General features: G+C 35.4%; 1 protein-coding gene across 1 annotated transcript; it reads right to left on the minus strand.

Moving 5' to 3' along the window:
- LOC107641099 (protein FAR1-RELATED SEQUENCE 5-like) lies at positions 447-2,129 on the minus strand. Its single transcript, XM_016344606.1, has 2 exons — positions 1,334-2,129; positions 447-1,234 (listed from the first exon to the last, which is right to left on the minus strand). The coding sequence occupies exons 1-2, from the start codon at positions 2,127-2,129 to the stop codon at positions 447-449; spliced, it is 1,584 nt and encodes a 527-aa protein (XP_016200092.1).

Below are 12,470 nucleotides of genomic sequence, written 5' to 3' on the forward strand. Positions count from 1 at the left end.
ATAAAGAAAGCAATGTTAAACAAGTACAAAAAAGTGGTGAACACAGTAAAGAAAAAATTTACAAAGTATGTGTAGCAAATTGGTTTGTCATTCCACGATGTATTTTGTGAATTCAAAATTCTAGTTTGATGTGCTAGTTAAATTTATTTATGTACATGATATGACAAACTACTAGATTCTACTTTGATGTGCTAGTTAATGGCAAAGTCCGTGATGTTAATTTTATTTATGTACTACTAGAATATATAACCATGCTATGAGAAACTACTATATTCACTAAAAATATCAATGCTTAACCTGGATACATACTTTTTCTTCATTACTAGTAGATTGTAATTGGCAATAATATACTCAACGTCATTTTAAACTCTGTAACGTACGCCCTTAGCCTTTCCTATATTATACACTTATGATGGGTCTACCTCGCGTGCACTAGGTCCGGCGCGCTAGGGGCACCTACTACGACTGTGTCCTTCTACACTGCATAACCTACAACGTCTTGGACCTCGCATTGATCGTGTGTCCATCTCATTCAAGAAGCGAGTTTGTTTGGGACGACCTTTGGTAACTCTCTTAAGTGAAGGATTAGGTATCATCCGTGGCCCTCCATACACGGGCCATGTTGTTGGGTTGTCCAATGACCTAAATCTAGCTCTGTACACCTTTCGGATCTCATCCATCCGATACACCTCGTGAACGTAAACTTGCCAATCAAGACGTTGGTTTGCACAACATGCAAAAACGTGACGACATGGAAAGCGATCTACCTGAAAATAACCACAGTCATAGTGCCTACGTCGCAGGTCTACCGCATACTCAACACCGCTGGGCATCTCCCTCACCTCAAAAACCTCATTCTGCCTATCGAAGCAACTAACCATGATGTTTCCAGCCACAATCAAATTTTGCTGAATCTTTTCGGTCACTATTTCGGAGAATAAGTGTCCGGCTCGAAGACGAGTCTCAGCGTCATCCCTTTTCCTTGTGAACAACTCATTCAGTCTGTAAAAAGTCGCCTTTACAGGTGTTGTGACGGGAAGATTGCGTGCACTCTTCAACACCCCATTGATGCACTCCACTAGATTTGTCGTCATATGACCCCATCGATGGCCACCATCATATGCCAAAGAGTGTTTCTCACAGGGAATCTGATCTAGCCAGCGAGTGTATGTCTCACCCCGACTGCGCAACCTCTGGTAACGGATTTCATATTCATCCACCGTCTCAGAATAGCCTGGACAAAAAGATAAAATGAAAACACACAACGATAACCACCATTGGAAACATAACCACAAGATGCATAAAATATTATATAGAACACATTGTTAATTACCTATGTTCACCACAAGCTTTTGCATGAACGGTGCCTTAAACTTCCTCAAGAAGTTGGATGCTATGTGCCTAATGCAAAACATGTGTCTGGCCCATGGCAGCTCCCATGCTCCATCACAACGAGAAACTGCTGATCTAATAGACTCGTGTTGATCAGAGATAAGTCCCACCCCATCCTTCGTCACCACATGGGTTTGCAAATAACGAAGAAAAAAGAACCATGCATCTGATGTCTCCTCCTCTACAAGCGCAAACGCAATTGGCACAATATTGTTATTGCCATCTTGAGAAACTGTGAAAAACAACGCTCCTTTATATTTTTCATACAAGTGTGTGCCATCTACCTGTACAACCGGCTTGCAGTGCCTAAATGCTCTTATACATGGGTAGAAACTCCAGAAAATTCGGTTTAGAACCCTGACATCCTGAGCCAATTCATCCCCGCGGTAGCAAGGTAACATTTCATATTCGACGGCTGCTAATGGCTCTTTCTTCACCATTGCCTCAAACCATATGGGCAACGCTTCATAAGAGGCTTTCCACCCTCCAAAAAATTTTTCAACTGCCTTCTGCTTAGCCAACCATGCTTTGCGATAACTAATCGTGTAGTTAAACTTTGATTGGACATCTGTAATCACTGATCGCACCTTTATGGATGGATCGGCCTCTATCAATGGCTTAATTGCTTCTGCAATAGTGTCTGAGTCCAACTTCGAATGATCTTGAGAAATAGTGGCTCTAGTACAAGTATAGCTGTCATTGTATCGTCTAATCTCCCAACAATACTTTCTTCGCATCATGCTAACCCTGATAAGTCAATCACAGCTTTGCCCATATTGCACACATTTCGTGTAAAATATCATTGGCTCAGACTCAAAAACCCGATAATCAACACCTCTGTGAATGGTATAATCTTTAACTGCCTTGATCACAGCCTCTCTAGAATTAAATTCCATCCCTATGACAAATTCACCATCTTTGACCACAGGTGGATCTGCAATAACACCGCCAAGCCATATTTACACAGTGCATAATATTAATACACAAACATAATATTTAAAGTACTAATCCAAATACGGTGTGATGCAACTACAAACCTACATTGGCATACTCCGAAAATTTTGGAGCATTCATGGCATCGAGATCCAAAGCGCGCATGAAAGACAGTTCTTCGAATGGATGCTCACTCGCTAGTGCATTTGCGATGTCTTCGACGTCCAACTCAATGGTGCAGTCCTCTTGTTCCTCGTCTGCATTCGGATCAACGAAATCGTAATTTCCTTCATATTCCTCTTCGCTGTCACCGTTATAACTTTTCCAATCGAAATCATGATCATCTTGTTCCACCGTATTCGGTAATTGGTCGAACTCCACATACAACTCAATAACAGACACTTGTGATTGGGCTTCATAGTAGATTGAGAACATCTCTTGCAAACTTGTGTCATCATTGATGCACATTGCATGAAATTGAATGAATCCACCGAATACTAATATAGGTCGTTTGTATAAAATATTTGTCACCCTCTTTGGCATATGAGGATCTATATTTTGACAAATATAATTCTTAAATTCTTCGAACAACACCATAAAAGAAAGAACAGATATACAAGGATTATTACACATAAATATCACACCTTCAGTTGTTTCAGATAAAATTTGATCATTATAATAAATTTTAAAACTAATATTATTATTCATTTTTTGTGATCACAAAAATTATATTTCTATTATAATTTTTAACACGAATTAACGAAATATCATAGTATCAAAATGAAATATTTATATAACTAAAATAAACAAAAAAAATTTACCCAACAACAAACAACAAAAAAATTGCTTGCACACAGGAAAGAAGAGAAACAATAAGAAGAATAAGAAGTAGAAGAAGAGCATTAGAAAGAGAAAAGGAGACCGAAAATTGCAAAACATTACATTCACGCACGCACTCTATATATAGAGAAGTTAATAAACAAATCATTACTCACGTTTACAAATTAAATAATTTCAAAATTAATAAAAAAGGAATCGGCACTAACGATTTCATGTTCCCATAGATTCAGAACTTATTTTTGTCTTACTTGAAATCGTAAGTCCTATTTTCTATATTTTTTGTCCTGTTCAGAAATCGTTAGTCTCATTTTCACAGTTTTTTTGTTCATTCTAAAATCGTTAAGAACGATTTCTTATTATATTTTCTCAATCTCCATATCAATGCATTACACTAAACTAACATAATATTTTCGTATTACACCTATGCTTTGATAATATCTAAAAAAATTAACCTCATTATTTACATAATAGTCAATTCTATGATGTTTATCAATTGTTGTCTAACTTATGTTTTGTGACAAATTTTAAATTTTTTAAAAATAATTTATTTTTATATCTTTTAAATTAAATATTAATTTTTAACTTTTTTTTTAATAAATAAACACTGCAACATAGCATTCACCTTACATAATTTGGAGTTGTGTGACATATGTGTCAATACTCAGTACTCATTAGTATTGTGCCAGTCTAAAGTTCAATTGTCAGAGTTGAGTATGCGTAGGGAGAACGAAACTAAAGACTTCAGCATGCAATGGAATTTGTTTAGAAGTTAGAACCCATATCTCGTTTTTAACGAGTTTAATGTTTTATAATATATTATTATCAGTAGTGAAAAAGTAAAGTTTTATGCTTTGGGTTTTAAAATTAAACGAATAAGTTAATATTTAGATCACTAAAATATTTTGTTTTAATCATTAATAATATATACTATATCTAATTATATTTTAAGAATATATTTTAAAAATATATAAAAAAATATTTTTAATAATTTTTATAAAATATTTTTTATAAAAATTTTAACCTATGTTCTTAAAAAATAAGCTAACAAAATCCTAATATTTAATATTTTAAAAAGACTAAGTTCTCTATTTTCATAGAAAATATGACTTGCTAGTCTATCAAAAAAACATTCTGTCTCACAATTGTTATAATGTTGTTAATATAAATACTACTCTGATACTGTAATGATTAGTTTATATGAAGCCATCTTTTAAACGTTGGCTCATATGACTTAATTTGTGGATCTACCAATTTTGATTAAATTAAGTCGTGCGAACAAATTTTGATAGTATACTATGATCATACTTAGAAAAAATATTCATATCATGTATCTGTTATATTATTAAGATAATATTTAACTATCCATGAATATAACATTATACTGACATACATGAAACAAAAACCAATTAAAAAATATATTTTTTAACATAAAAAAACTCAATTGATCTTTTTAAAAAGTTAGAGACAGAAAAAATAAAATATTACCTCAGTTTATTATCACTGTACTTATACACATTATGATATATCCGCGGAGCCAGGGAATATATTTCATTCTTTGTGGGCTGCTCTAATAAAATAGTCTTTCAGCTCTTGAATAACAAATAACTAAAATCACAATTTATGAATGGCGTGTGAACTTTTCGGACCCATTTACATGAAAGATCTGGAACTAGAACCTTCAAAAATAAAAATAATATCTATAGTACGCTAAACAAAGGGTTAATTTTGTTCTTTACGAAGATAAAACGAGTGATATATTACAATATATATTATAATTTTTAGTATCTTTTTATAACAATAAAAAAATTAAAATTAGAGGGTCTAATTTATGTAATCCAAATTTTTAAATTTTTTAAAAATAAAAATTGAAAATTAGATAACTAAAACAGAAGTCTAATTTTTGCATCTCAAATTAAATAATTTTATATTTAAAATTAACATTCTAACCATATAATTAAAAAAAATATCGACCAAATATCAAAAATAAAAATCTATAAAAAAAAAAGAGTGTAAGGAGGACTTTTATTCTCTGTAATGAGTAATGACCAAAATATTCAAACTTTAGGAGGTGTCAATCACAGCAGCCAAAACGTGGAACTTTGAACTTTGAAGTCAAAATGATGAGGAAGAACGGGGAAGGACATTGTAGTAATTGAGTATTGGGGAAGGCAAATAGAAGACAATGACGAAACGAAAACGTCATCGTTTATGTGGCGTTGTTAATACGGCGTGCTGGCAGTTAAGTTTGTTATGAAAGGGCACGCAGCACGCGTAGCATTCAACTGCCACCCAATGCCACGAAATTACGTGATTGTCCTCGTATATTTTTCGCTCACCCACGTGTACAGTGTACTTATCGAAAGATGAAGCATTTTAGGGTTACTTTGCGCATCTCAACAACTATATATAAATTTTTAAAATGGAAAATTTTTTTCCCTGTCAAAAGGAGTTTCTTTTTTAAAAAAATAAATTACGATTTTAAAAATTGAACTTTCCGTAGAAGCAAGGTTTTTTTTGGAGAAATTTTTGGGAGTTAATAAGTTTTAGTATTTTTTGTTATTATTTAGTCAGCATAAATATTAAATTGTCTTTAATAAATAAATAAAAAAAAAAATTTTTTAACGTTATTTTTTTTTTGGTGACACTTTTTAACGTTATTTGAATATGAGTTTAAACAGACAAACAAATAAATTGATCATTGGACCAATTTAAGTTAGTTATCTAACAATTTATTTCTTGTATCTTATTGTATAGCATATCAAGTACCGACCTTTTTAAAAAATGGAAATAGTCCTTGCCGTTCATTATTTTATAGAGTAAATTATCAAATTAATTTCCAAAAGATTACTTGATCTCTAAATTGGTATTCGAAAGAATAAATTAATCAAAAATATCTCCAAAAATTTTAAAATTAGTAAAGTTAGTCCTTTCGTCTCTCTTCTGTTAATTCCGTCAGTGACGCCGTTAAATATTGTTTATGTGGCCGTCATTGTATCATCTCAGCATGCCAGGTTGGTGCAGAATGACTGATGACAAGATATGTTTCGCTATTTATATTAAACTAGTCCTAGATATGTAAATCCTAATCCCTTCTTCCTGTGAAATGTCATTGTTGCTGCAGCATCAAATTGATTCTGCAGAGGCTGAAATTGCTGTGGAACTGCATCATGGGTAGCGTAAGTGGGGGTCGCAGTCGACAACTGTCGAAATCACACGGAAGCAATGCTTCGAACTCGTCGCTGTGCTGGTGGAGGAAGAACACGGACCAAGTGTGCTTTATGGATTGAAGACACTGATCAAGAAGTCTGGGACAATAGAGAATCCAGATAGATTGTTCCATGCTTGTCCAAGATACCGGGTGAGTTATGAATATAGTCTTCTTCAAGCTCTTAATTATTTGTGTGGGATTTTGAGATTTTTGTAACCTAATGTTTTGCAGAAGGATAGCCACTGCAATTACTTTAGGTGGGTTGAGGATGATGAGTATGAATGATTAGATGGTGCAAAAGGAGATGTTAAAACTGATGCAAAAATGGAGAGTGGTGTTGTCTTGAACCATAATCTATCATGGAGAATGATGAGCATAGAAGCTTAAGTTAGAGCACTTAGGATGCAATTGTATTTTGGGTTAATTGTTGTGATTGTAGTTTTTATGATTATGTGTATGTTTTTTAGTGCCAAGTGGAGCAGATATTGTGAAATTGTGGATGTTGTGAACCTTCTAAGTTTGCTATATTATTTTATATGAACAACCTTCTGAGTAAACCTGTTGATATGCCATGTTCATGTTTTTTTACTATTACAAAGTCTATACATGCACTATTTTTGTTGATCATAACATAATTTTAGCAAATCAAAAGAAACATAATTAAAATAAAGTGAACTGGGATTAGCATAATATAACCAATGGTCTACCAGTTTCCATTGTCCCAAATTCAAATAACAACACTGTTTTAATACGATAATAACACAAAAGTAGAAGCTGACAGTCAAAAGGGTAAGCTCAAAAAATAGGGCTATCCAATATACCACAACTACCACATTGTCTACAAATGACAAATTTTGGCCCTGACAAAGTAACAAATACTAATTGCCCTATATTTCATGTCTTCAAGTCTTCAAGTCAATCCATATCTTTTTTTCTGGGAGGTTTAAAATCCGGAGTTGGAACAAATGTCATGAAGCTAGCAAGCTTATTGGCTGTTGCGGAACTACTTCTCTTAATGGTTTCAGCAGATACAGCAACTGGTCCTGGAGCAACAGGCTTTGGAGGCCTTCCTCTAACTCTAGTCTGCAGCAAACACTTTCATCATTGTCTCAAATAAAACAGATTCTTAATCAACTACAATAGCAAAATATTCAGCAGATGCAAGTTACTAATGTTTAATCAACTACCAAAATGAAAATAAAACACACACATGTAGCTATACAAAACGCAAACATTGTTCTCAAAACTCGAAAAATAGAGTCATTCATGGATCACCACGAAAGTCCTAAGCCTGAACATATTCTCCTAAACCGTAACATTGCAAACAGTAGCAATGAATTTCCAACGATCATAGAAGCACATTCATCAGAAGATAAAACCACAATCAATCTCAGAAAATAACAAAAGAAAGGTAACCTACCTCTCACGCAAGATGATGGTGTGCCCTTTTCGGTTGACCAAGGTTGTCGCAAACCGGTCACCTTCAACTCCAACACAATGTCGTCGTCGGTCTAAGTTGATACTCGCCGTTCAATGCTTCGTCTTGGTGGTGGTGAGACCCGAAGACGAAGGGATTATAGAGCTCTTTTGTTTTCAGAAGAAGGATGTAACTAGAGAGATGTAATGAAATAGGGATGAAAACTGAAGCGTTGTAAGGGGAGCAAAGAAAACGACGCCGTTTAAGTCTTGGCTGAGGTGTCACACTAACGGCCAGGTAAGCAGATGTTCACGCCGTTAGTTAAATAATTGACGGAAGGACTAACGTTACCATTTTTAAATTTTTGAAAGATATTTTTGATTAATTTATTTTTTCGGAGACTAATTTGGAGATCGGGTAATTTTTCGGGGACCAATTTGACTATTTGCTCTTATTTTATAGTAACATTAAATTTGCATATACATGAAGGTATATTAGTATGTACTTAGCATTATACAAAAATATAAAAGTAACGTACTGTATAAGGGAAGACTTAGATCATTAGGGTTTAGGAATATGTTACAACCTCTGTCCTTTTTCATGATTATAAGTTGATTTTCCAGCAATAGTTATATTCTGCTAATCATTATCTATTACAACCGATGCACATTAGGATAAATTAAAAGGAGTGGAGGAGAAGTTAAGGGAATGATTCAAAGCCCCAACAGAACCGGTACTGTGTGTCATTGATTTTAATATAAGCAGTTTTACCAACTCAAGTTATTCATGCTCATGACATGATCATTTCATCATTCTTTTTACAAACATTGTAATTAATTTCATTTGAAAAAAAAAAAGCTACTAGTGACTTTATAATTTTTCATAGTTATGATTTAATTGAAGTTTGTCAAATAATTAAAAATAAGCTCTAACATAAAATTTAATAATTTATCAAGTTATAGTACATCCAAGATATATATTTTGTTTAATATTATTATTTATTCTTGATATATTAACTCTATAATTTCTTTTAAAGTCATCCAATCATATTTTTATTCGTTCTATCTTTTTCACTTTTGAATTTTAAAAAGTATTTTAATTGTACGCTTATTAATTAGATACGCTAGTATTCTTAATCTATTCAGAATTAATAAATAATGACATGTGTAAAAGGAGAATTTGTCAAATGAACAAATACGTAAAAAAGATACTATTTCAAATCATCCTAATTATGACCCTTTACGATGAGAAAGAACCATATAATATTTCATATTTATATATAAATATTAAAATTAATCATTAATATAAAATATATATTAAAATATAAAAATATATTAAAAATAAATTAAATTATATATATTTATATATAAATATATTAATAATTTTAGTATAGAAATAATATTTGTGTATTTCAACCAACGTAGATCAATAGTAACAAAGTGTATGTAAGGATGTTGATTCAAATGAACGTTTGTATCCAATTCCACACGTTGGAATATGATAAGTTTGGTTTAATTACTTGTTGGCATAGCAATAAGTATGCTGTTGTGGAACTTCTACCTTCAAAGCGACAAAGCCACCTAACCTTTAGTTTCTTTCCTTTTTTTAACCCTCTAGCTTTTGCTTCTTTCTCTGGATTCAAGCTTCCCGCACGGAAATACGTAACACATGTTGATCGCATCACGTTGCATTTAATAACAAACAATGGATTCTAAGGGAAAATTATTGAGCATGCATTAGTCCAAATGATCTAGATTTTCATTTGCTAGTCAACATTTTATCTATATGTTGATTTGGATGCTTATTAAAAAAATACGAAAATATAATGGGTTGAAAAGTATAATTACTTTCTCACAATTCAACAAAAATTAAATTAGCGCCTTTTTTTTACTGTGACTTTTGGTATCGACTTGATATACAATAAAGAAAATAAGAAATAATTTGGAAACAGCTCCTTTTTTTTGGTCCGGTGAAATCAACTCTTTTGGACTGATATTCAGCTTCAGTCTGTACCTTTTTTGTTTCTGGTAATGACCTGTTTTTATTTTTTTTTGGTAATTGAGGGGGCGCTAATGACCCTTTTACCTTTACACTCTAGCTTTTTATTTCGTTTCTTTTTTTTTGGGTCTGGATATAGTTCGGAACTAATATGTGAACTTTTTTTTTGTTATTAATTAACTGATATTGGTTGAAAATAAATTGTTATCTAGTTGGTCAAAAGGAATCTGGAAAATGACCGAAAAAAGGAACTATAATCTGGGTATACGTAGTTGGGTCTTATGCTCTGAAATTTCTGGGTAATTTGCTATCGTCTTGTTTGGAAAAATTTTTTTGGGCCAACTCTTTGTTCTCACTTTTTGGTACATTCTGTAATATGATTCCATTTAAGAAATCAAATGGTCATGTCCAAATTTAAAAAAAAAAAGAAATCAAATGGTAGTTTGGCAAAGGAAATAGATTAAAGAAGTGCTATGTCCATTTTTTTTCCCAAAAAGTCCAAAATAATGGTAAATAAAAACAAAATCAAACTCCCACTCCCACCGCCCATCAACAGAACAAAAACAAAAACAAAGGGACGAATTGAAATAAGATGGTTCTCGGGTACATGGATGATGGATGTTAAGAAATAAAAAACATCACGTCCCAAAAAAAAAAAAAAAGAAATAAAAAATATAGGTTCCATTTGGATATTGTTTCGGGACGAAAATATAGAGACCGTGAGATGGAGACAAAAATATGGAGACAGAAACATACAAAAAATGTCTTTATACCTTGTTTAGTAAAATATCATTTTTGCTCGTATTAATTTCAAGTCTTTACACCAAGTCTCTTAACAAGATCACTGAAGGGGAAAAAAGTTCTAATATTATTAAAAGATTTTGTTAGGGCCTGGCCCAAATCATTTGCAGGCCAGCCCTACTCGAGCACTACCCGACCCGAACGGTCAGGAGTAAGGCGCTCAACCGTCGACTCGGACGCGCGTCCCTGACAACTTTGCTACAGCTGTGCGAAGGAAGCCTTCAAGAAGGTGGGCCTGCCCCTGCGGGGCCCACCTCTGACACGGTATATATGGGGAAGGTCCTATGCCTCCCCAAGGTACGTCACATACCATTCACCTCTTTTTCGCCTGCACACTTTGCTGACTAGAGCGTCGGAGTGTCTTTGCAGGTGGCACCCCCCTACACACGCGAAGTGCTCGGGACGTCGTCTACTCCAACCCAATAACTTACGACTAGGCGAGACCTCCCCCTCATCGACTAAGATACTAATCCGAACCGTCCGGTACCCGAGTAGGACTCTGGGATTGAATGACTGTGACGAACTTCAAACTCGCGAGTGCTGGGCGTAGTGACAGACGCAAAAGGAGGGTGAATCCTATTCCAGTATGATCGAGAACCTCAGATGATTAGTCGTGCTGTGACAGAGCATTTGGACCATTTTCACAAGAGGATAGGATGCAGCCATTGACAAGGGTGATGCCTCCAGACGATTAGCCATGCAGTGACAGCGCATCGGACCATTTTCCAGAGCGGATTAAAAGTAGCCATTGACAACGGTGATGTCCTTACATAAAGCCAGCCATGGAAAGGAGTAAGATTGATTGGATGAAGATAGTAGGAAAGCAGAGGTTCAGAGGAACGAATGCATCTCTATACGCTTATCTGAAATTCTCACTAATGAATTACATAAGTGTTTCTATCCTTATTTTCTATCTATTTATTATTTATGTTCGAAAACTCCATAACTATTTTATATCCGCCTGATTGAGATTTACAAGGTGTCCATAGCTTGCTTCATACCAACAATCTCCGTGGGATCGACCCTTACTCACGTAAGGTTTATTACTTGGACGACCCAGTGCACTTGCTGGTTAGTTGTATCGAAGTTGTGAATGAAAAACGATTTATTAAGACGTGCGTACAGAGTTTCTGGCGCCGTTACCTGAGATCACAATTTCGTGCACCAGGAAGTCAGTCAGGTCGTAGCCGCCAACAAGCGGCAGCCCGCCTACAGCCAAACCCGGCAGCACGACATCGGGGAGAGGCAGAAGGAACACACTAGAGACGGCGGTCCGAGCAAGACGCCCAAGCGTTTCCTCGTGTCGGGAAATTCACCAATTACACCCCCCTCACCGTCCCCATTATAGAAGTTTACCAGCAGATAGCTGAGAAGGGAATTATGTCGAAACCCCGACCTCTGAAGGACCGGACCGGGGGAAACAAGAGCCTCTATTATGACTATCACAAAGGCTATGGACACAAGACACAGGACTGCTTCGACCTAAAGGACGCGTTGGAACAAGCTATCCGGGACGGGAAACTGGCTGAGTTCTCCCATCTTATCAGGGAGCCGAGTAGGCGAGATCGCGACCGCGAAAGAGAGGACAAGACCTGTGCGGCGAAGCGACGCCACGAGCCTGAGAACGACGAGCCCGGCCTCACGATTGTGAACGTGGTAACGGCACGAGATGTACCTCCCAGGTCGAGGTCGGCACATAAGAAAGACACCAAGGTCCTGGCGGTCTCCTCGTCCTCTCCGCGAAGCTCCAAGAGGCTCCCATCCATCTCATTCGGCCCTGAGAACCAATGGTTCGATGAGGTTGCAGAAAACCCTCCCATGGTCATCACGGCCAGGGTAGGAACCGGCCTGATCAAGCAGATTCTCGTGGACACCGGGGCC

The sequence above is a fragment of the Arachis ipaensis genome, chromosome B05, assembly GCF_000816755.2.
Source record: "Arachis ipaensis cultivar K30076 chromosome B05, Araip1.1, whole genome shotgun sequence".
Taxonomy (NCBI): domain Eukaryota; kingdom Viridiplantae; phylum Streptophyta; class Magnoliopsida; order Fabales; family Fabaceae; genus Arachis; species Arachis ipaensis.